At 37.2% G+C, this 25266-nt stretch overlaps 1 protein-coding gene across 6 annotated transcripts; it reads left to right on the top strand.

Moving 5' to 3' along the window:
• The first annotated feature begins 297 nt into the window (after positions 1-297).
• Positions 298-25266, top strand: LOC112051002 (L-dopachrome tautomerase yellow-f2). Of its 6 annotated transcripts, XM_052890266.1 has the most exons (13): positions 6295-7291; positions 7922-8037; positions 8559-8701; positions 13696-13803; positions 14774-14836; positions 16679-16777; positions 17213-17389; positions 18201-18317; positions 19251-19424; positions 20268-20446; positions 22189-22372; positions 23867-23969; positions 25182-25266. In XM_052890266.1, the coding sequence occupies exons 3-13, from the start codon at positions 8569-8571 to the stop codon at positions 25240-25242; spliced, it is 1398 nt and encodes a 465-aa protein (XP_052746226.1). In that variant the 5' UTR covers positions 6295-7291; positions 7922-8037; positions 8559-8568; the 3' UTR covers positions 25243-25266. The 6 variants fall into 6 exon arrangements, with proteins under 6 accessions (XP_052746227.1, XP_052746228.1, XP_052746226.1 ...); XM_052890267.1 differs by lacking the exons at positions 6295-7291; positions 7922-8037 and adding an exon at positions 298-429; XM_024089451.2 differs by lacking the exon at positions 7922-8037 and having other exon boundaries at positions 6295-7287.

The raw sequence follows: 25266 nt of genomic DNA, 5'->3' as shown, positions 1-25266 counted from the left end.
TGCCGCGCAGGTGTTGCATCTCGCACCTATTCGGAGAATATAAAGCCTGAAAGAGAGGATACTTATCATACTCATCAAATAAAGCAGACGCAGAATGATGTTTTACAAATAAGATCGAAAATGACGTCATCGCGAGGCCAAACACGAAGCGAGGTACGTGACGCGGCGGAGTATCGGCGGAGCGAGGACCGCGGCGCGGGGTCGCGGGGCCCGCGCGCTGCTGTGCTGCCGCCGCGCGCGCGCCCCCTGGCGGCCGGCGCTAGCCAGCGACGCGCCGCGCCGGGCGCGACCAAACTGTGCGGTTACTGTGGTTGTGTTCATAAAAAGTTTGAATGTCCGGCGTATGGACAGAAGTGTAATCGGTGCTTTCGAAAAAATCATTTTTCTCGCGTATGTGGAGTGAATTATATCGAGAACTCGGATGATGAGGTAATCTATGCATTAAATCAAAATAGTGATTGGAATATTAATTTAAATATTTGTGGTAATTGGATTAAATTTAAGCTAGACACAGGAGCTGATGTTAATGTCCTACCATTAAGATTTTTGTCAAAATTAAAAGTCAGTCAGGATTGTTTACTAAAAACAAATACAAGATTAAATGGATACTCTGGTGCAAGCATAATTGTCGTAGGTAAAATTTATTTAAGTGTGTTTTATAAAGGAAAAAATTACATGCTCGAATTTAAGATAGCTGATGTTCAATCGGTGCCGATATTGGGACGTTATGCTTGTACAGAGTTGGATGTAGTGAGGCGTGTCATGTCTATTCAGAGTTTTAATAATTTACCGGATTGTGTATCAATGTATGATGACTCATTCTGTATCATTCTTTATTCTGTGATTAGAAGGTATAGAATAATCAAGATTTTTAAAAAGGGATTGCCCATCCCCAGGCAACCAACCCTAACCACCTGGCAATTTACTTATTTCTAAAAAAAAAAACTTGATAATATTATTTAAACGAATACATACCACGATAAAAGAGATTTTTAATGTCGATATTTCGACCCAGTTGCATGAGATGGATAAGACCTCCGCTTCCTCGATCTCCAACTTTACAGTTGTGTGCATTTTAAGAAATTAAATATCACGTGTCTCAATCGGTGAAGGAAAACATCGTGAGGAAACCTGCACACCAGAGAATTTTCTTAATTCTCTGCGTGTGTGCAGTCTGCCAATCCGCATTGGACCAGCGTGGTGGACTATTGGCCTAACCCCTCTCATTCTGAGAGCAGACTCGAGCTCAGCAGTGAGCCTAATATGGGTTGATGACGACGATACCTGGGTTCCTGACGCCGACGTTCTATTGGCCGGTGGGCATTCGCCTTTAGTATATTCCCAAATAATTTCTTGTAACTATAATAAGTAATGTTTGTAATAAAAATATATATATAATTTTATTTTTTAAATAAAGATCTCTGATCTCTCGTGGCACATTTTTTTCTCGTAAGAACTCCATACAGGGTAGGCAGTGCATGTTTGCATGTATGAAGTGCATGCCAGTAATGTACGTACAAAAACAACACCTTCCAATATATTAGACGGCCTCCGTGGCGCAGTGGTATGCGCGGTGGATTTACAAAACTGAGATCCTGGGTTCGATTCCTGGCTGGGCAGATTGATATTTTCTTAATTTGTCCAGGTCCACCCTACCGGCAAAGACGTACCGCCAAGTGATTTAGCGTTCCGGTACGATGTCGTGTAGAAACCGAAAGGGGTGTGGATTTTCATCCTCCTCCTAACAAGTTAGCCAAAAAAATATATATATAAACATCACGCACTGCTAATCGTTTTTACTAAAAATACGTGCAAGTATGTAATAATTACTTGACATAAACATCGTCTGAATGCTATTTTTTTTCTTTTTTTTTATAAGTTAGCCCTTTACTACATTCTCACCTGATGGTAAGTGATGATGCAGTCTAAGTTGGAAGCGGGCTAACTTGTTAAGAGGAGGATGAAAATCTACACCCCTTTCGGTTTCTACACGACATCGTACCGGCACGCTAAATCGCTTGGCAGTACGTCTTTGTCGGTAGGGTGGTAACTAGCCACGGCCGAAGCCTCCCACCAGCCAGACCTGAATTAAGAAAATCTCAATCGGCCCAGAAGGCCAAAGAATTTACTTAGAACTTTATATAGGTAGTGTGATACTTGTTTTTCTCTTTTCAATTCAATACGATTATGTACTCGGGTTTTTTGTTTTAATAATATTTTTTTTTTCCGAACTTTTAAGTTTCTTCAAGACAAACATATTATTTTCAATATAACTAAGTGAAAAATACTGAAAAATTTAAGGTGCATGCCCCGGACCGGGTTCAAACCTATACCCTCCGAGTCGAAGGCAGAAGTCATATCCTATATCCATAGGCTATCACGTTTGATAATGTATATGATTTTAATAATATTGGTGCACTAGCTGACGCCGCGCGGTTTCACCCGCGTGGTTCCTGTTCCCGTAGGAATACGGGGATAATATATAGCTTATAACCTTTCTCGATAAATGGGCTATCTAACACTGAAAGAATTTTTCAAATGGGACCAGTAGGTCCTGAGATGAGCGCGTTTAAGTAAACAAAGAAACAAACTCTTCAGCTTTATAATATTATAGATACGGAACCCTTCGTGTGCAAGGTCATCATCGCACTCGGCCATTTTTATTGACATAGCAGATTTGCCTATATAGTACAAGATCCAGCATAAGAAATATATACCCTCATCTGTTTATTCAATTTAATAAAATTTAAATCTATACTTTTAATAAATCTGTAGAGGTCAATTCTGTACATGAAATATATTTCCAAAATAACTATCAGGGGGTGATTAGTAATCGATACTGATGCCAAAAATGCAATCAGAAAGTTTTTGTGTCTGTATGTTCGTTATAGAAACAAAAACTACTCGACGGATTTTAAGGAAACTTGGTACAATTATTCTACATACTCCTGGGCAGGTTATAGTATACTTTCATCACGCTACGATCAATAGGAGCAGAGCAGTGAAGGGAAATGTTGGGAAAACGGGAGAAGTTACTCCATTTTTACAGCAATACTACTGTAAGGGCTGGTTTAAAGATGTCTAAGGGACTCCACTAGTAAGAAATAATTTATAGAAAGTATTCACATTGAGAATAATGCCTAGTTAAATTGCGGCCAGATAGCTGATTTTTTTTTTAAATTTTTAAATAACCTTTTTTGGCCATTGGTTAATTTAAAAAATGGTACACTAGTAATAGAATATACTCAAAAGAATTAAAAAAAATATAGGTTGCCTACTTTCATACTGCAACTGTGGGGTTGCCAGATATAAACAATTAAGTAATGTTATTTATATACCCTCATCTATTCAGTCGACCAATATGTCAAATGAAAGCTTATTTTATGTTTAATTTAACTGTATTAAGCAAACTATTTGCGATGTGTCACTATGAACATTATCTTTCATTTATTTTTTATAACAATGAATAACAGATGAGGGCAATGATAATTTTTAACTATAGATCGGTAACGTGCCTACAAAATCACCGCATAAAGTGATCCAAATAATAGACTACAAAACTGAGCGCACAGATGCACTATTTTGTCTTTAATTCCATTATATATTACAAACAACTCGACATTTTTAATTAAATTTAATACTCTTTATTTGTACACCACAATAAATAAAACAATCTCCTTCTTTCCGAAATATATCTGTTCCCATCACCGATCATATAGATCTTCTGGGTGTCGACATATCGGCTACCATTAATTTCGGTCGATCTATAGAAGCCAAAGCCAAAACTGCCGCCAAAAAACTTGGTATCCTAAATAAGGTGAAGCAGTACTTCACACCACACCAATTGCTAACTTTATATCAAGCTCAGGTTCGATCGTGCATGGAGTACTGCAGTCACCTTTTTGATGGCTCTGCTAAGTATCAGTTGGCTGCTTTGGACGCTGTAGATCGCCGAGCCAGGAGACTTATAGGCGAAGACTCACCCCTTCTGAAAAAACTTCAAACCCTTGGTCATCGTAGGAAGGTTGCTAGTCTCTCGGTTTTTTACAGAATATATTTCGGAGAGTGTGCACAGGAGCTATTTGAGCTTGTACCACCGTCACCTTTTTACCACCGCACTGCAAGACACCGGGTAGGTTTCCATCCCTACGTCATTGACATTCCTAGGACTCGTACGAAGCGATTTGCTTCTTCGTTTCTTATACGTATGGCTAGGGTATGGAACTCTCTCCCGAAGTCAGTATTTCCTAATTCTTACAACTTGGGCATCTTTAAGATGAGAGTGAATAGGCATCTTCTAGGCAAGCGCGTATCACCTTAGGCCACATCTACACTTACCATCAGGTGAGATCGTGGTCAAGCGCGAGCTTATTTTGTATAAAAAAAAAAAAAAACAAAACAAGCAAAACAGAAACATAAGAAAAAGTAGAATACAAAAGGCGGCCTTATCGCTTAGTAGCGATCTCTTCCAGGCAACCTTAGGCTTAGGAACTTATTAAGACAACTGTGGGTGGTATGTACGTAATAATAATTACATTGTAGACGATATTAGCAGTGATAGCCTAGTGGATATGACCTCTGCCTCCGATTCCGGAGGGTGTGGGTTCGCATCCGGTCCGGGGCATGCACCTCCAACTTTTCAGTTGTGTGCATTTTAAGAAATTAAATATCACGTGTCTCAATCGGTGAAGGAAAACATCGTGAGGAAACCTGCATACCAGAGAATTATCTTCATTCTCTGCGTGTGTGAAGTCTGCCAATCCGCATTGGGCCAGCGTGGTGGACTATTGGCCTAACCCCTCTCATTCTGAGAGGAGACTCGAGCTCAGCAGTGAGCCGAATATGGGTTGATGACGACAGACGATATTAAGGTATTATTTGTTTAAATAACGTTCGTTGTTGACCACAACTAACATTGGGTTGAATATAATATTATTTATTTAAACTGGTACGTACCACGATACATACCCGTTTAAATAAATAATATTCATAATGAACAACCACAAAATAAGTTTAAAATCATTAATATTAGCCTTAGATATTAGCGTTGTCAGGATTCGGTTAATAAAAGTTCTTGAATGTTTCATCATCTTGTTTATTTCAATACTTTCTGTTAATGATGATACTACTTTCGATTCGGAAAAGAAGACTTTGCAGAGAAGAATCGATAAGAAACTCTACAGAAGCTCTTTTAAAACAATGTTGGTTACAAATTGTTTTTTTTCCACTAACGACTTAACTCGTGATTAGCTCAAAAGTCAATGATCCACTGCCTAAGTACCCGCGTTTTTATGAAGGAAAAATATAATACGCAATTTTAGTAGTCAAAATTGAGTAAACTAGAGTATAGAATTTTATAAGTAATTTTAAAATAGACAACTCGGAGTTGCTGAATAGGGTAAAACTTGCTGTGCCGAACAAAAATGCTAGATCTCACATTAAAAATAAACTAACTTTTAGGCCAAGAATCACAAAAACTAATCTGGGGAGAAATGCTCCTATTGAAAGAATAGTGAGATATATATATATATATATCTCTCACTATTCTTTCAATAGGAGCATATATTTATTTTTAAAATATGGCAAATCTGGATATTTTCAATAGCGGTTCTAATTCTTTTAAAAGTAAAGTTAAAAAACATATGTCGATGAATAATGTACTTTAAATGCATTCTGTTTTTGTTTTAAATGTAATTTCTTATTGTTAATTCCCATTATTATTGTTATAATTACATTTTTTTTTCTTTCTTTCTTTTAGTTTCTTTTTTTTATTTTTAGTGGTAGGTAGATTTAGTTTTTGTTTCTTTTTTTTTTTTAATGGTAAATTAAGAATTGTATTAAAATAAACGCATGTTGAGTTAGCCTGTAAGTGGGGTGTACAATGTAGCATATTACTTTTTAATGCATGTTATGTTTAATTAGTCATAAGGTTTTTTTGTATACAACGTTGGCTTCCGAATAAATAAATAAATAAAGATATAGAAATCTTTTCAAAATACATAATATTAAAATACGAAGGATTTATTGTCAATTCTGACCTACTCGTACAAAAAAATTTAACTATTAAAATAAGCATAAATTGACTAAAACTATAAAATTAAAATAAATTAAAACTAATACTTAAAAATACTTATCAAAAACTTGCCGCCCTTGGTAGAGTGCCCTTCACACAGGCAGCATTCCCGCGTTGGATTGCGATACGAATGTTATATATATGAATAACATATAGTAGATTGTTATACAAGGGGCTAAAAAGACCCATTATATACGAGGTATTTTTAGGGCCCGAGACGTAAGGCGAGGGCCGCCTAAAAAGAAACCGAGTTTATAATGGGTTTAGCCCCGCGTGTTACACTCTGCTTTTCACTACGATTGCGAGAAAATAAAATAGTTTAGTTCAATATTCAATGATTTATTTTAATTGAAAATTAATTGTACAAAGTCTACAACTTTGGATATTAAGGGAGATGCTTTTACCCGGTAACATAATTTCCGACTCCTATGAAGATGAATAATGAGTATGTGAGGTAAATGTGGGAAATAATGGTTTAAAAAACTCCTTTCGTTGTGTGTGTGAATCCATTCGTTGTTGTTTTCACCACTTATTAAATTTTTCGTAGGTATTCGTAGGTAAGTATTTAAGTAAATGCGTCTCGACCTTGATGGTATCAGATTGAAAATTTCATCCATCTCCAAATTAGGATCACCGTTCTCACTAGATGAAGACAACAATAACAATTATTGTTGAAAAATATGTAAGTTACAGACAAGAATTAAAAAAACAAAATTACTTTAGCCCCTAGAGGCTGAAATGCTTGTTTAGCCCCGCTGTGGAGTGGTAATATGACAGTGTTTTTGAGCAAGAGTAGTGAAAAATAATATTATTTTGTACAAACTTTTGAAGTCACTGAAGTAACTAATAATCATTTAAAACTATAACTGGATTTCAAAACACAACAACAAATAGAAAACATAACTTAATTATTCCAAAATGTAGCATGCATTTTTGACAAGTTAACAATAAATTTCCTCTTTTGAGCGTCTCATTTTTCACGCGCATAACACATCCAACAGTGTTTAATATCATTGGATGAGGGTTTATATTTCTAATACCGGATCTTAAACTAATATATTAGTTTAAGTTAGGTGCAAACATTAAAACATACTTAGTTCACTACTACAATCCAAACGTGCTAGTTGGCACGAAGATTATGTAAACGTGCTAGTTGGCACGAAGATTATGTAATTTTTTTTATTAGTAAAGTGTTTATTGTGCAAGTGATTTTTGTGAGTAAGTGTATTTGCTTTATGTATCTTTAGCATCTATAGTAATATTATAAAACTGAAGAGTTTGTTTGTTTGAACGCGCTAACCTCAGGAACTACTAGTACGATTTAAAAGGCTATTATCCCCATACTCCTACGGAAACGGGAACCACGCGGGTGAAACCGCGCGGCGTCAGCTAGTTAATATTATAATGCTGAAGAGTTTGTTTGTTTGAACGCGCTAACCTCAGGAACTACTGGTATGATTTGAAAAATTCTTTCAGTGTTACAAAGCCCATTTAACGAGGAAGGCTATAGGCTATATATTATCCCCATACTCCTACGGAAACGGGAACCACGAGGGTGAAACCGCGTGGCGTCAGCTAGTTAATATTATAAAGCTGAAGAGTTTGTTTGTTTAAACGCGCTAATCTCAGGAACTACTAGTCCGATTTTAAAAATTCTTTCAGTGTTACATAGCCCATTTAACGAGGAAGGCTATAGTCTATATATTATCCCCGTATTCGTACGGGAACGGGAAGCACGCGGGTGAAACCGCGCCGCGTCAGCTAGTTAATATTATAATGCTGAAGAGTTTGTTTGTTTGAACGCGCTAACCTCAGGAACTACTAATACGATTTTAAAAAATCTTTCAGTGTTAGATAGCCCATTTAACGAGGAAGGCTATAGGCTATATATTATCCCCATACTCCTACGGAAACGGGAACCACGAGGGTGAAACCGCGCGGCTTCAGCTAGTATATTTATAAAGGTAAAGTTTGTGATAATTTAGGGGGTAATCCATATGTTACGGATCTATAAAGTCACCGCAAAAAGTAATACGAATTTGTGGTCAAAGAATCTTTATTTCTCTTACAGAATTTACAATGGGTGACTAGGTTTAATTATATTGATTTTTGTGATACATTCGGGTAAATAAGATCAATGTTAACTAATTTATACATAAAATGCAAAGATTGTCTGGATATTTGCAAAATAAATAAGTTAAAAAATGTTTTATCAAAATTAGATGAAAATTCATACAGTTTTAGCTTCCTTACATTAAATGTGACATTTTTCAATAAATGAACTATAAACATAAACGCACAAATAACAAAGATATTAGTAATTTTGTTTAAACGCCCATACAAATCTAACGATCATTATGTACCAGTACCATTTTGTATGTGCCGTTTTTCAGGGATCCGTGGCAGCGTCGCAAAACTATAAAAGTCTGGTAACGCTGCTAGATATTTATGTATATTGTCAAACAAACAATTTTTTTTTTCACAGATAAACCATAATGATAAAATTGGTGCACATTGTCTGTCTATCACTAATGTTAGTGACAACTAACCAGCAGCAAAGAACCCTTGGAAAATTCCAGGAAATATTCGCCTGGAAACAGCTGACTTATTACATTAATGGAATACAATGTAAGTAACTAATTATACCATTTATTTTTAACCCCCAACGCAAAAAGAGGGGTTGTAAGTATGACGTGTCAGTCATACTTATAACCCCTCATACGTCAACCCTCAAGACATCATATCTCTCGAACGGATGAAGCGATTTCAATTTTTTTTTTATTCTTTACAAGTTAGCCCTTGACTACAACCTCACCTGATAAGTGATGATGCAGTCTAAGATGGAAGCGGGCTAATTTGTTAGGAGGAGGATGAAAATCCACACCCCTTTCGGTTTCTACACGGCATCGTAGCAGAACGCTAAATCGCTTGGCGGTACGTCTTTGCCGGTAGGGTGGTAACTGGCCACGGCCGAAGCCTCCCACCAGCCAGACCTGGACAAATTAAGAAAATCTCAATCTGCCCAGCCGGGTATCGAACCCAGGACCTCCGTCTTGTAAATCCACCGCGCATACCACTGCTCCACGGAGGCCGTCAATGTATGAAAGGTGACTTATGTGTGAGTGTTCTTAGACTTCCTTTCCCCCCGCCGCCCGCATATCAACGCACTGGCACGCTATGGATATTTACATGATACTAAGACATAATCAAGCGTTTTTTTTATTTGTTGTCTGTCTGTCTTTCCGTTTATCCGCACTAATCTCTGAAACGACTGAACCGATTTTTATGTGACTTTCACTGGAAGATGGAGAAGGTTATGGAGCAACATAAAGGCTACTTTTTATTATTATGGTTCCCGCGGGATTTGTAAAAAATCGGAATTTCACGGATACGAAATGGGGATGATGACTAGGTTTGAATATATTGATTTTTATGATACATTCGGGTAAATAAGGTCAATGTTAACTAAATTATACATAAAAAGCAAAGATATTTGCAAAATAAATGAGATTATAAAATTTCAAAATTTATTAAATTTTTTTTATCGTAATTAGATGAAAATTCATACAGTTTTAGCTTCCTTACATTAAATGTGACATTTTTCAATAAATGAACTATAAACTTAAACGCACAAATAACAAAGATATTAGTAATTTTGTTTGAACGCCAATACAAACCAAACGATCAGCGAGCCAACGACGTCACTAAATCCTGTAGTCTATATACTAATATTGTAAAGAGGAAAGATTTGATTGTTTGTTTGTTTGCATTGAATAGTCTCTGAAACTGCTGATCCGATTTGAAAAATTCTTTCACTGTTGGGAAGCTACACTATTCCCGAGTGCTATAGGCTATATTTTATCCCTGTATTCTTACGGGAACGAGAACTAAGCGGGTAAAACTCCGCTAGTGTTATATTGATAGACGTAAGGTACATAAATTGTTAGAACAAACGAATCGTGAGCGGCGCATCCTTCAGTATCTACGGAGAAGTCATTAGGTACTTATAAGAGTGTTATCACACTGAATAATTACAACGTGCGGTTTGTGGAATTTGAAACTAGGCGTTTTCCGAAGAGATTTCGTCTGCCGACTGCCTTATTTCCCTTTGAAGGACTTGTGGGTAATGAAAATGGGGATATCCACCACCCAGCCGTGATAACTCAGTGGATATGACCTCTGGCTTCGATTCGGAGGGCGTAGGTTTGAATCCGGTCCAGGGCAAGCCCCTCCAAGTAATATGCATTTTAAGAAAATTAATTAAATATCACGTACCTCAAACGGTGAAGGAAAAAAATCGTGAGAAAACATACAACTTGAGATTTTTCTTGATTATCTACGTTTGTGAAGTCTGTCCATCCACATTGGGCCATATTATTTATATATTTTCTCTCTCTCTCTCTTTTATCTAATCTATCATTTATTTATTTTTCACATACAAAATACATACGTACATACAAAATATACAAAACACTATTAAAAGCTTATAATAAAAAAAATTACCCCCCTGCTGCGGGAAATTAGAGTGCTCAAGCAACCGGTGGTCAAGGCTCCAGAGTGAGGAACCTCCTCACAATACGCGCCGTCTCAAGAATCACTGCCATCTGTATCCAACTCTTAATCCAACTATTATTGTTATTATCATCATATTTATTAATTTTTAGATTTTATCTTACATATACCGAAATACAAATCCCTATTATAAACCCTTATTACAAGATCGATAATTATTATTGTTTAATAACTTTTTAACTTGTTTATATTAAGCTACGACGAGTAGCTTGTCTGTTTACTTATCAATTAAGTTTTCTTGTTTTTTTCTCTATCGAGTTTTCTATTAATTTATTTTATTAATATTATCATTATATCTTTTATCACATTAGATTTTGTATTATATGCTTTCCTTGCGAGCTTGCTATTTAATAAGTATATATAAGATAAAATAAAATATTTTTTTCTATATCTAGCAAACTTTTATTAAAAAAATAATTCAACCAAATCCTTATTTATACATCATATTATCATCTCCATATACTTTTATGGAGGGGTGTACCTGGGTTTCTTGGGCTGACGTTGTATGGGCTGGTGGACATGCCCCTTTATTTACAAAACCGTGTACTTTTTTCTATATTGTTATTTTATTCTTTCTGTACCAAGCTGTAAGTTTTTCTTTCTAAATAAATAATTTTGAACTATATAAAACGCGCGTCGCTTACATTCCGTGTGTTAAGGCCCGAGTGACCTAAGCATGAAGTAAATAGGAAGTAACTAAGTAAACACCTACTTGTGTGTCTTGTTGTGATTACTGCAAAAACCAAAATGACGACAATTTGTGGGTAAACATCGTCAAAATTGCGGGGGATTTTTCATATTTAGGGTTCCGTTATCCACAAGGAACCCTTATAGTTTCGCCATGTCCGTCCGTCCGTCCGCGGTTTAGCGCAGACACTAAAAAGCTGTAAAGAAGATGGTCCATTTCAGGTCCACTCTATTACTTCGTATCATTAAAATTAAAAAATACTAGAATTTAATTAAAATCTAAATAAGTAAATAAACCTAAACAAATAAAAAAAAAAATTAGAGGTTCAAATCCGGTCCGGGGCATGCACCTCCAACTTTTCAGTTGTGTGCATCTTAAGGCGCTGTAATTTTTAGTTAAATTTTTAGCCGAGGGACTCCTTTCATGGCCGGGGTCTAGTGTATCTTTTAAAGTTGACTTTTGACGCAGAATAAGTCGCGGGCATTAATAACATACATTTGGCTCACGTTTGAGCACGAGTCTCCTCTCAGAAATGGCGGGTTATGCTAATAGTCCACCACGCTAGGCAGACTTCACACACGCAGAGAATTAAGAAAATTCTCTGGTATGCAGTTTTCCTTGCGATTTTTTCCTTCACCGTTTGAGACAAGTGATATTTAATTTCTTAAAATGCACACAACTGAACAGTTAGAGGTACGTGCCTTGTACCGGATTCGAACGCACACCCTCCGGAATCGGAGGCAGAGGTCATATCCATTGGTTCTATCTATACTTCAGTATAAAATAATTGTTCACACCATTAAGTTTAATCGTGTTTCTGCATTAAATATCTTCTTTGCATACTTATTCAATAAACAATAAACAATAAACAACAAATTTACTATGCAATGCACATTTTATGTGTTATATGACTAACAAAGATTATAATTAGTTTTCTTGACCTCTAACGCAGTAATGTCGTGATTTCTAAAGTGTTTATAATACTAGCTGACGCCGCGTGGTTTCACCCGCGTGGTTCCCGTTCCCGTGGAAGTACGGGGAGCCTATAACCTTCGTCGGCAAATGAACTATCTAACAGTGAAAGAATTTTTCAAATCGGACCAGTAGTTCCTGAGATTAGCGCGTTCAAACAAACAAACACACTCTTTGTGCCTACAAAATCACCGAAAAGAGTTAAATTCCATTTGTTTATATTTGTTTATATAACGTTCGTTGTTGACCACAACTAACATTGAGATGTGGAAATTTCCTCTTTTGAGCGCCTCATTTTTTATGACCTAATAACACATCTAACAGTATTTAACATCATTGCTCGTAGATATATCACTACTCAAAAGTGAGGCAAACAAAAGCGGCTAATATTGTCTTAATTTAATTTATTCGCATTGTTAGCAACGAAAGTTATTTAAATAATACTTGAATAATGTCTACAATGTCGAGTTGTGTGTTTGAAGAGATGCCCTATCTCTAGTATAAAATATCATTGGCCTAAAAGGGATTCCAGTAAGGTCTCGCGCTCTGTGTACCTACCTAATCCTACTAATATTACAAACGCGAAAGTTTGTATATTTGTTACTCTTTAACGCCGCTACTACTAGATCGATTCGGCTGAAATTTGGAATGGAAATAGATTTTACTCTGGATTAACACATAGGCTACTTTTTATTCCGAAAAATCCATGGTTTCCCGAGATTTGCGAAAACTGATGATTTTGATGATATGAATGTTTGTTACTCTTTCACGCCTCGACTACTGAACCGAATTAGGTGAAATTTGGTATTGAGATATATTATATCATGGGTATTGAGATATATTATATCAATTATATCATGTTTGTACGGATGTTTGGATGTTTGTTACTCTATAACGCCGCTACTACTGAAGCGATTTGGCTGAAATTTGAAATGGAAATAAATTTTAATTTGGATTAACACATAGGCTACTTTTTATCTGAAAAACTAAATTACGAGCGGACGGAGTCGCGGCTGTCCGCTATCTATCTTTTTAGCAGACTCAAAGTGATTATAAAAATAAGAAAACTAATGTCGAACAAAAGTTATGATTCACAACATTTGCCAGAACAACTTAATTAACAATCCTAGAATGGCAGAGAATGACCTTGAGTGAAGTCACGCACTTGTGAACGATGTGTGTAGGGTTAAAGGCGTCTTTGACAGATATCTAACACTTCCCTTTTCCACTCAAATCACTCTCCCCGCCTGTCCCAAGTAACCCATAAAGGATTACACAACAAGAGATGTGGACGGCTCGAACGCCACGAGCACACTGAAGCCGCCCGTACCGCAAGTCGTTGCAACGCGGCGATAACTTTCTATGTAATATTTTTTAATTTGTATTACAGTACTCCAAGATCGATTTTCGGAAGACATTGTAGATCGATCGAAACGCCAAGCGGATCGGCTTATATTTAGTGATGATTTACCCAGTGAAAATAGCACTTGGAATGAAGGTAAGTAACTAACTAACCACGTTGGAGTTTTAGGCTGCTTTAGCTGGTGGGAGGCTTCGGCCGTGGCTAGTTACCATCCTACCGACCAAGACATACCGCCAAGCGATTTAGCGTTCCGGTTCGAAGTCGTATAGAAACCGAAAGGGGTGTGGATTTCATCGTCCTCCTAACTTAGGAGTCCTAACAAGTTAGGACGCTTCAATCTTAGATTGCATCATCACTTACCATCAGATGAGATTGTAGTCAAGGGGTAACTTGTAGAGAATAAAAAAAAGTGTTTTTTTTTTTTAATTTTAACAAGTTAGCCCTTGCGATATCATCATAATATTTATTTATTTGACGGCCTCCGTGGCACAGTGATGTACGCAGTGGACTCACAAGACGGAGATCCTGGGTTCGAACCCCGGCTGGACCGATTGAGGTTTTGTTAATTGGTCCAGATATGGCTAACTTGCAGAGAATAAACAAAAATATCACCATCATTGAAGAGGCAGTCTAAGATGGAAGCGAGCGAATGCGTGATCGAGTCAGATATGAGGAGATCCGCAATAGAATATAGGTACACATTATATACATACACGATTTATGACGTAAGTATTATAAAAAAAACTACTAACAATATTATATTATATAACTTGGGGGGGGGGGGGGGGGAGTTACACACATTTTACCACTTTGGAAGCGTCTCTCAAGCAAAGTATTCAGTTTAGAAAAAAAATATATTGGGAACTTCAATATCATTTTTGAAGACCTATCCATAGATACCTCACACGTATCGGTTTAATGAAAAAAAAAACAGTTTTAAGTATGGGGGACCCTATATATTTTTTTTTGTATTTTCGGAAAAAAGTGGCTGTGACATACGGATAGACAGACAGACATGACGAATCTATAAGGATTCCATTTTTTTGCCATTTGGCTACGGAACCGTAAAAAATCCTAAACTAAATAAACTGGTTATATTTTGTAGGACCAGATAACGACAGACCAATATGGCAGGCGACCACCCAGAGTCCTTTTGTAAACCCAGATGGTGAGTACATACAGGGTGCTCGGGAGTATCACCCATAGCTCTAGAGTTATATTCTACTAGCTGACGCCGCGCGGTTTCACCCGCGTGGTTCCCGTTCCCGTAAGAATATGGGGATAATATATAGCTTTCCTCGATAAATGGGCTATCTAACACTGAAAGGATTTTTCAAATCGGACCAGTACTTTCTGAGATTAGCGCGTTCAATCAAACACACAAACTCTTCAGCTTTATTATATTAGTATAGGTAAGGAAAATTAATTAAAAATCTCTAAGGAACTTATGTTCTAAAATGAATATTTTCAGAGTAAAAAACATTTATTATGTAAATAGATCTTAAATTGTGTCCCATATATCGCATCCTTATATTATGATTATGACCTAGCCAAACTTATTCATTGATAAATATCATGAAGTAGCTTACTAGTGAAGTGTGGAGTACCAGTTGCAATATCTCGTCGATATCGACAGTCTTACCACAACGATTATGTATTTTAAAATGCAAGCATAGATAAAGGCGTGTGTTACATGGATAGTCGGAATTATTTGAATTAATTTGTATCATCATTATCAACCCATATTCGGCTCACTGCTGAGCTCGAGTCTCCTCTCAGAATGAGAGGGGTTAGGCCAATAGTCCACCACGCTGGCCCAATGCGAATTGGCAGACTTCACACGCAGAGAATTGAGAAAATTGTCTGGTATGCAGGTTTCTCACGATGTTTTCCTTCACCGTTTGAGACACGTTTTTAATTTATTTTATATTTAATTTAATTTAGATATTTAATTTCTTAAAATGCACACAACTGAAAAGTTGGAGGTGCATGCTCCGGACCGGATTCGAACCCACACCCTCCGGACTCGAAGGCAGAGGTCATATCCACTGAGCTATCACGGCTCTTTATTAATTATTTTTTTTTACTTGAAAAAAAAATTAGTTATGCAGTTAATTGATGGATGATTCCATTACAAGCAATTTTTTATTTTTAAAGAATATTTGCCATATCTTTTAATGGGGATGATGACTAGGTTAGAATATATTGTTTTTTATAATAAATTCGGATAAATAAGGTCAATGTTAACAAATTTATACATAGAAAGCAAAGATTGTCTGGATATTTGCAAAATAAATAAGATTATAAAATTTCGAAATCTAATAAAAATCTTTTATCGTAATTATATGAAAATTCATACAGTTTTAGCTTCCTTACATTAAATGTGACATTTTACAATAAATGAACTATTAACATAAACACACAAATGACAAACATATTAGTAATTTTGTTTGAACGCCCATACAAATCTAACGATCAGCGAGCCAACGACGTCACAAACTCGTACCATTTTGTATGGAGCGTTTTTGAGGGATCCGCGGCAGCGCCGCAAATCTGACCCTTTAAATCCCTGTAGCTCCGAAAGTAATGATCGCAGATACCCTGTTACTTTTACAAAATTGCTTTACTATTAGCATACTCTTAATTTATATACAATTTAAAAAACTGTCATCATCCCTATTCTTTAAATATGACCAATATACTCATTTCCCTCCAACTAGTCGACAAAGACTGTGCTAGGAGTGAGTACGACAATAGACCAACGGGGCGGGGATCGAACCACCACCCCTCGGTGATTGCAACTGAGTGAGCAATTGAGGCTTTATTGAAGATTTAGCGTTCCGGTACGATGTCGTGTAGAAACCGAACAGGATGTTTTTTCATCCTCCTCCTAACAAGTTAGCCCGATTCCATCTTACATTCCATCATCACTTACCATCAGGTGAGATTGTAGTCAAGGGCTGACTTGTAAAGAATAAAATATAGTAAATCTTTCTGTATTCTGTTGCAGAGGAAGCTGGTAGATTCTTCATCCAATACAACAACTTACCGATGGGAGTAGAGAGAGTGGCTGACCGCCTGTTCATAACTGTACCACGGCGAAGATATGGTGAGACATCTTCAAAGATTAAGAAAATATTTTGCAGGTTTGGGTGTACTCTTCTATAACAAGATCCCCAAGACTGTGATGGACCTGCCAATGCATAGCTTTAAGCAATGTGTTAAAAAACATTTACTTAGTCGAGGTTACTACAACATTGATGAGTTCCTTAATGATAAAGATGCTTGGAGGCCGTTGGATCAGCTTCCACCTTCACACAGGAAGTAAAACTAAGAAATTGTAATGTCATCAATTGTAAATTATAATACTGTATGATTTTTTTTTAAAGAGCAACAGTTGATTTTCTTGCCGGTTTCTTCTCAGCAGAACCTGCCTTCCGAACCGGTGGTAGAATTTTAGAAAAAGGGTAGGGTAGGGGGGTTTTTTTTAACTTTTACTAGAAGAAAGCCGTAATAAATAACGTAGCATGAGCATTTGTCCCAGGTATCCCCTCAACAGTCAACTATATCTCTCTCTCCCGCGACGGTAGGAGTCGCTCGCCAGCACTACGACCGTACCCTGACATCGCTCGCGCGCGGTCACTGGCCTCTGTGTACCGGACCAGGGCTGACACCTGTGGAAGACTCTGGATGGTTGATACTGGCTTGATGGAGATACCTGGTGAGTTCTATGTCTATAATTCTAAGTAACTGATGATTTAGAGGAACCAAAGTACAAAACGGAGGTCCTGGGTTCGATCCCCGGCTAGGCAGATTGAGATTTTCTTAATTTATCCAGGTCTGGCTGGTGGGAGGCTTCGGCCGTGGCTAGTTACCACCCTACCCTGCCCATGCACATAGCCCGCGTAGTTAGTGTAACCCCTCTCATTCTGAGAGGAGACTCGTGCTCAACACTGAGCCAAGTATGGGTTGTTAATGATAATGGGGATGATGACTAGGTTTGAATATATTGTTTTTTGTAATATATTCGGGTAAATAAGGTCAATGTTAACTAATTTATACAAAAAAAAACATACAAACGAATTGAGAACCTCCTCCTTTTTTTGAAATCGGTTAATAAAAAGCAAAGATTGTCTGGATATTTGCAAAATAAAAAAGATTATAAAATTTCAAAATCTATTAAAAAACTTTTATCGTAATTAGATGAAAATTCATACAGTTTTAGCTTCCTTACATTAAATGTGACATTTTTTAATATATGAACTATAAACATAAACGCAGAAATAACAAAGATATTAGTATCACAAATCTAACGATCATTATGTACCTACGACGTCATTAGTTCGTACCATTTTGTATGGGGCGGTCAGGGATCCGCGGCAGCGCCGCAAATCTGACCCTTTAAATCCCTGTAGCTCCGAAAGTAATGATCGCAGATACCCTGTTACTTTTACAAAATTGCTTTACTATTAGAATACTTTTAATTTATATATAATTTAAAAAACTGTCTCATCATCCCTATTATTTTACAGGAAATCCACAGCAGATACAGCCTCCAGCGATTGTCATTTACGACCTATCTACCAACACCCAGATTTTAAGATATCCATTCAAGAGTACAGACATACCAGCAGCAAACACTCCCACAGGTAAAACCTTCAGGCTTCATAACACACAACATTACCTTTTTCAACCCCTGACGCAAAAGGAGGGTGTGTTATAAGTTTGACGTGTCTGTCTGTGGCACCATATCTCCCGAACGGATGAAGCGATTTCAATTTAGTTTGTTTTGTATGTAAGGTGACTTACTGTGTACTGAGATATGTTTGATGAAAATCGGTTGAGCCGTTTAAAAGTTGTGGGGTGAAAGTGGGGAAGAACAACCGAATGTCTGCAAATATACTCGAGTGGGGTCTCAAACGAAAGCGCACTGAAATTGTAATTAATAATTTAATGACCTTCGGGGGCTTTTCAAAATTTTCAAATTTATGTTATTTTCCTTCTCCGTAGGGGGGGAAATATCCTCATGGACACCAGTGATGGGTAGTGTCGTACTCTTACGAAATACGAAAAATGCTGTTCTCATTGATTTGATGTTAATAACATTAAGTGAATAGTAGACCATAGAGCCTCAATAGCTCATCGGTAAGAGCGGTCGGACTCATCACCGAGGGGTGGTGGTTCGATCCCCGCCCCGTTGGTCTATTGTCGAACCCCACTCCTAACAGTCTTTCCCGACTATTTGGAGGGAAATAGGAATATTGGTTATATTATAAAAGATATGGCAAATATTCTTTAAAAAAATAAATAGTGAATAACCCAGCTGGTCTTTTGGCCGTTAAAATAGGCAATAATAAATATTCAAATAGAAAGAAAGAAAAGAAATTTATTTCAAAAATTGTTCCACATTTAACACCATAACACTATTTTAGTGTCTGAAACACAGACCACTTGGGCAAGTCAAAAACCAAAAGTATTCCAAGCAGAACCAGAACATGTCATATTTAGCACAACCTTGAAAAAGGATCCAACTCAGCATTGTGCATATCTCCGGATTTCATAAATATATATATCTCCGGCAGGCCTCGCGTCCATAACGGTGGACATCACGGGGCCTTGCGACGAGGCCTTCGCCTACGTGCCCGACCTGACCACCTACGGACTGATAGTGTATTCGATGCTCGACAACAACAGCTGGCGGGTCACTCACAACTACTTCCATTTCAACCCCTTGGCTGGAAACTTCAGGATTTCTGGTAATCTCTGCAACTATAGTAAATTTTTCAATTAGATTTATAGAATTACTAGCGGACACCCGCGGCTTCGTCCGCGTGGAAATCAATGTAAACTTCCAAGTCCTATTTCACCACTTTAGAGTTTGAATTTTAAAATTTTTAATTCCCATTATATTTCGTATTTTTTATGATTTATGAACAAATTTTTAAAACTATAACTGTAAAAATTAAGGACTTTCCATACAAACTTTCAACCTTTACTTCACCCCCTTCTTATTTTATTTTCGCAATAAAAAGTATCCTATAACCTTATCGTATTCTGGTCTTAAACCGTGCCAAGTTTCATTTGAATTCATTCAGTTGTTTCAGCGTGAAGCCCGGTCAGCAAAATCACAGACAGACAGATGACAAAAAATCGAAAAAAAAAAAAATTTGGCTTCAGTATATTATAATGTTTATACATATAATGTCCTCCAACAAAAATTTTCAAAATATCTTCAACGTACAGAATTTGAGCTGTTACAGTTTTATTATAGGTATAGAAGATATAGAAATAGATAATTATTGCCCTATTAGTAAATATATCATCGTTTAAAAATTTGTTCATAAATCATATAAAAGAAATATAATTTTTAAAATTCAACCCCCAAAGTGGTGAAATAGGGCTTGAAAGTTAACATTGATTTTTACGCGGACGAAGTCGCGGGCGTCCGCTAGTTTTTAATAAAAATATTACTTCACGATTCGCGTACTCATCACTGTACCGCTCAGAAATGAAGGCATAGTGCTCAGAGTTATTTTCTGATATAGTCATTTCACAGGTAATTTTTGTTCAAAAACTTGTATGTTTTTTTTTGTAACCAGGTGAAAACTTCCAATGGAGCGACGGCATATTCAGCATAACCCTGACGGAGCCAGAAGCTGACGGCTGCAGGACTGCCTACTTCCACCCCATGGCCAGCACCCAGGAGTTCTCCGTCTCCACCTGCGTGCTGAAGAACAGCTCCCTCAGCAGCATGAGCGACTACTATAGACTGTATTCTGTGAGTGCCATACACAGAATAAAGAATGATCTAGAATGAGACAAGCAGTGTGGTGAAGCCGGTGAATCATGTAAAAAAATGTCACGCGTCTCCTTGACATCCGCATATTTTTTTTTAAGAATATTTGCCATATTTTTTATAATGTGACCAATATTCCTATTCCCCTCCAACTAGTCGACAAAGACTGTGCTAGGAGTGGGTACGACAATAGACCAACGGGGCGGGGATCGAACCACCACTCCTCGGTGATGAGTCCGACCGCTTTACCGTTGAGCTATTGAGGCTGAATTATACAAACTTTTTTCTATTGTTTATATCTTTGTATTTCAAAATTTAACACTAACAACAATTACGTAAATTATTGTAATCTTACTAACATTATAAACGCGAAAGTTTGTATGGATGTATGTTTGTTTGTTACTCTTTAACGCCGCTACTACTGAATCGATTTGGTTGAAATTTGGAATGGAAATAGATTTTACTCTGGATTAACACATAGGCTACATTTTATGCCGAAAAAATCCATGGTTTCCCGAGATTTGCGAAAACTGATGATTTTGATGATATGAATGTTTGTTACTCTTTCACGCCTCGACTACTGAACCGGATTAGCTGAAATTAGGTATTGAGATATATTATAGCATGGATTAATAACTAGGCTACTTTTTATCCCGGAAAAATCCATGGTTGGAGAACGGCTGAACGGGTTTATCTTATCTTGGGTCTTAAAATGTTCGTGGAGATAGGGAAGGTTTAAATAAAAGAGGAGAAAAATTTGAATAATTTCCAGGAAAACCATAAAAACAACCTTTTTCTATTTCCCATACTAACGTAATGAGATTCAAGGGGTAGGGGTAGGGTAGGGTAGGTAGGCAGGTTTCCTCTCGATGTTTTCCTTCACCGTTTGAGACACGTGATATTTAATATCTTAAAATGCACACAACTGAAAAGTTGGAGGTGCATGCCCCGGACTGGATTCGAACCCACACCCCCGGAGGGTGTGGGTTCGAATCCAGAGATTCGATTTAGAGGCAGAGGTCATCCACTGGACTATCGCGGCTAAGCTAAGGCATTAAATAGGGATGAAGACAGTTTTTTAAATTGTATATAAATTAAGAGTATGCTAATAGTAAAGCAATTTTGTAAAAGTAACAGGGTATCTGCGATCATTACTTTCGGAGCTACAGGGATTTAAAGGGTCAGATTTGCGGCGATGCCGCGGATCCCTGAAAAACGCCCTATAGAAAATGGCACGAACTAATGACGTCGTAGGCACTTAATGATCGTTAGATTTGTATGGGCGTTTAAACAAAATTACTAATATCTTTGTTTTTCTGCGTTTATGTTTATAGTTTATTTATTAAAAAGGGTCACATTAATCTTATTTATTTTGCAAAATAAAATTTTATAATCTTATTTATTTGCAAATATCCAGTCAATCTTTGCATTTTATGTATAAATTAGTTAAAATTTAACTTATTTACCCAAATCTATACTAATATTATAAAGCTGAAGAGTTTGTTTGTTTAATTGAACGCGCTAATCTTAGGAACTACTGGTCCGATTTGAAAAATTCTTTCAGTGTTAGATAGTCCATTTATCGAGGAAGGCTATAGGCTATTTATTATCCCCGTATTCCTATGAGAACAGGAACCACGCGGGTGAAACCGCGCGATGTCAGCTTGTTTATTATAAAAATCAGTATATTCAAACCTAGTCATCATCCCCATTATCCTTTCCAGTACGTCGGCAACCGTGGGGAAGGCAGCCAATCGACAATGCACGGCTACCATGCCAGAAGCAGCGTGATATTCTTCGCTGAGATTGGCAGAGATGCCATATCCTGCTGGAATACTGGCACAGCGCTCAACCCTGCCAACATCGCCATACTTGCCAGGGACAGGCAACGGCTAAGTTATCCATCAGGTATTTTTTTTTCACTGACTCCTGATGATCTCAACTAATAAAAATTTTTTGATTCCCATTATATTTCGTATTTTTTGTATGATTTATGAACAAATTTTTAAAACTGTAACTCTAAAAATTAAGGGGGGTGATGACTAGGTTTGAATATATTGGTTTTTATGATACATTCGGGTAAATAGCGTCATTGTTAACTAATTTATATATAAAAAGCAAAGATTGTCTGGATATTTGCAAAATAAATGAGATTATAAAATTTCAAAATCTATTAAAAATCTTTTATTGTAATTAGATGAAAATTCATACAGTTTTAGCTTCCTTACATTAAATGTGACATTTTTTAATACATGAACTATAAACTTAAACGCACAAATAACAAAGATATTAGTAATTTTGTTTGAACGCATATACAAATCTAATGGTCATTACATTGCCTACGACGTCATTAGTTCGTGCCATTTTGTATGGGGCGTTTTTCAGGGATCCGCGGCAGCGCCGCAAATCTGACCGTTTAAATCCCTATAGCTACGAAAGTAATGATCGCAGATACCCTGTTACTTTTACAAAATTGCTTTACTATTAGCGACCTCTTAATTTATATACAATTTAAAAAACTGTCATCATCCCTATTAAGGACTTTCCATACAAACTTTCAACCTCTACTTTCCCTTTCATATTTTATTTTCGCAATAAAAAGTATCCTTTAACCTTATCGTATTATGGTCTTAAACCGTGCCAAGTTTCATTTGAATTCATTCAGTTGTTTCAGCGTGATGCTCGGTTAACAAAATCACGGACAGACAGATAGACAAAAAATCGAAAAAAAAAATATTTTAGTGACGATCTCACCTAATTAAATAAGGAGACGTCCTTAGACAGTCGTTCCGCCAATCGCTTCTGCTTCTGCCTTCAGGCCCTATCAGGCGATTCTTCTGCACCCATATCCCCCGGTGACGCTGTTGAGGTCCCATTATGGAACCTATCATCATCATTATCAACCCATGAGGGATGTTATAAAAGTGACGTGTCTGTCTATCAATCAATCAATAAATCAATCAATTTTTATTTCGCCAGAATATGGTACATTTACATAGGTCTTTTATATTATACTAGCGGACGCCCGCGACTTCGTCCGCGTGAAACTCGATGTAAACTTTCAACTACCTCTACCCTACCCCTACCCTACCCTACCCTACCCTACCCTACCCTACCCTACCCTTCCCTACCCCTCCCATACCCCTACCCTACCCTTATTCTACCCTTACCCTACCCCTACCCTACGTTAAATTGTTTCCTGAATTTTCTTTGCTATGAACCTCACGGAGCCTGCGACCTTTTCAACGAATGCAAAACCGTAGAAATCGGTTCGTGCGTTCTGGAGTTATTGCGTCAGGAAGGAAATCCCGACATTTATTTTTTTTTTTTTTATTAGAGTGTAATTAATAATTTCATGACCTTCGGGGGTTTTTCGAAATGTTCAATTTTATGTTATTTCAGATCTGCACGTCAGTAACGACGAAGTATGGGTGATGTCCAATACACTACCCAGATTCGGATATTCCAGACTTGATACCAATGAATACAACTTTTATATTTACAGGTGAGTTTACCCGCCTCGCCACGTTGAAGTGGTGTTGTGGATTAACTTGTCATCATCATTATCAATCGGCTCACTGCTGAGCTCGAGTCTCCTCTCAGAATGAGCGGGGTTAGGTCAATAGTCCACCACGCTGGCCCCAATACGGTCTCGAGCTGTCAGCATCCAGCGGCTCCCTGCAACCCGCTTGATGTCCTCGCTCTACCTAGTGGGGGGTCGCCATTCCAGTGCCTTGGGACCCCAACGTTCATTCGGCTCGTTGAACGATCTGGCCCGCCCATTGCCACTTCAGCTTCGCGACTCGCTGAACTATGTCAGTGACTTTGGTTCTTTTGCGGATCTCCTCATTTCTGATTCGATCACGGAGAGAAACTCCAAGTATAGCTCGCTCCATCGATCGCTGAGTGGCTTTGAGTTAGTTAGTTATTTAGACAATAGACAAAAACATACGCGTCCAATTGAGAACCTCCTCCTTTTTTTTAAGTCGGTTAAAAACACAAACAAGCTTTTTTTTTAATCTTTGTCTGTCTGTTGTTTATTCAGGTTTATCTCCGAAAAATTTACTAAAACTAGGGAATAAAGGAGGTTTCTAAGCACCATGGAGGGTACTTTTATCCCAGAAAAAGTACGTAGTTCCCGCGGGATTTGTAAAAATTTAATTTCTGGTGATAGGCTTTGGTCGGCAAAGACGTGCCGCAAAGCAATTTAACGTTTTAGTACGATGCCACGTAGAAGACGTCAGAGATATGGGTTGAAAAATTTTGTAGCTTTTCCAAGTAATCCCTCTACCTTCATGGTAAGATTGCAGTCAAGGGCTAACTTCTCATTTAATAATAATAATTATACATATAAATAACTTTAACCAGTTTAAATAACTAAAAAACACGCGCTAAAAATTACAAATATTGAATTTAAGTCACGTGACTATTTTTTTTGTATTTCTGACAGCATCCTTTCATTTCATACCCATATCGTAGGAGTGGATTTCAAACAGCCAGTCCGCCATCTTGGGGAGGCCGCCATATTGGATTTGTAATGACGTTTCTTAGCTAGTCATGTATTGTCATCAGAACTCGGAGCGTGTGCAAAATTTCATCCTAATCGAAGACCGGGAAGTGGGTCAAATTGAGATTCCAAGATTTTCTTCTATACATAGTTACAAGTGAAGCTAATATAAAGCGTGTAATTACTAATTATAATTTTTTTTAATTTCAGAGGAATTGTCAATGACCTGATCTCCGGGACGGTGTGCTCGACGTTGCCATTCTATAACTAATAAATTCACAATATTTTTACGAGA

The sequence above is a fragment of the Bicyclus anynana genome, chromosome 27 (assembly GCF_947172395.1).
Source record: "Bicyclus anynana chromosome 27, ilBicAnyn1.1, whole genome shotgun sequence".
Taxonomy (NCBI): Eukaryota; Metazoa; Arthropoda; class Insecta; order Lepidoptera; family Nymphalidae; genus Bicyclus; species Bicyclus anynana.
Note: the sequence above shows the minus strand (reverse complement) of the source record. Positions and strands in the feature narration are given on the sequence as shown.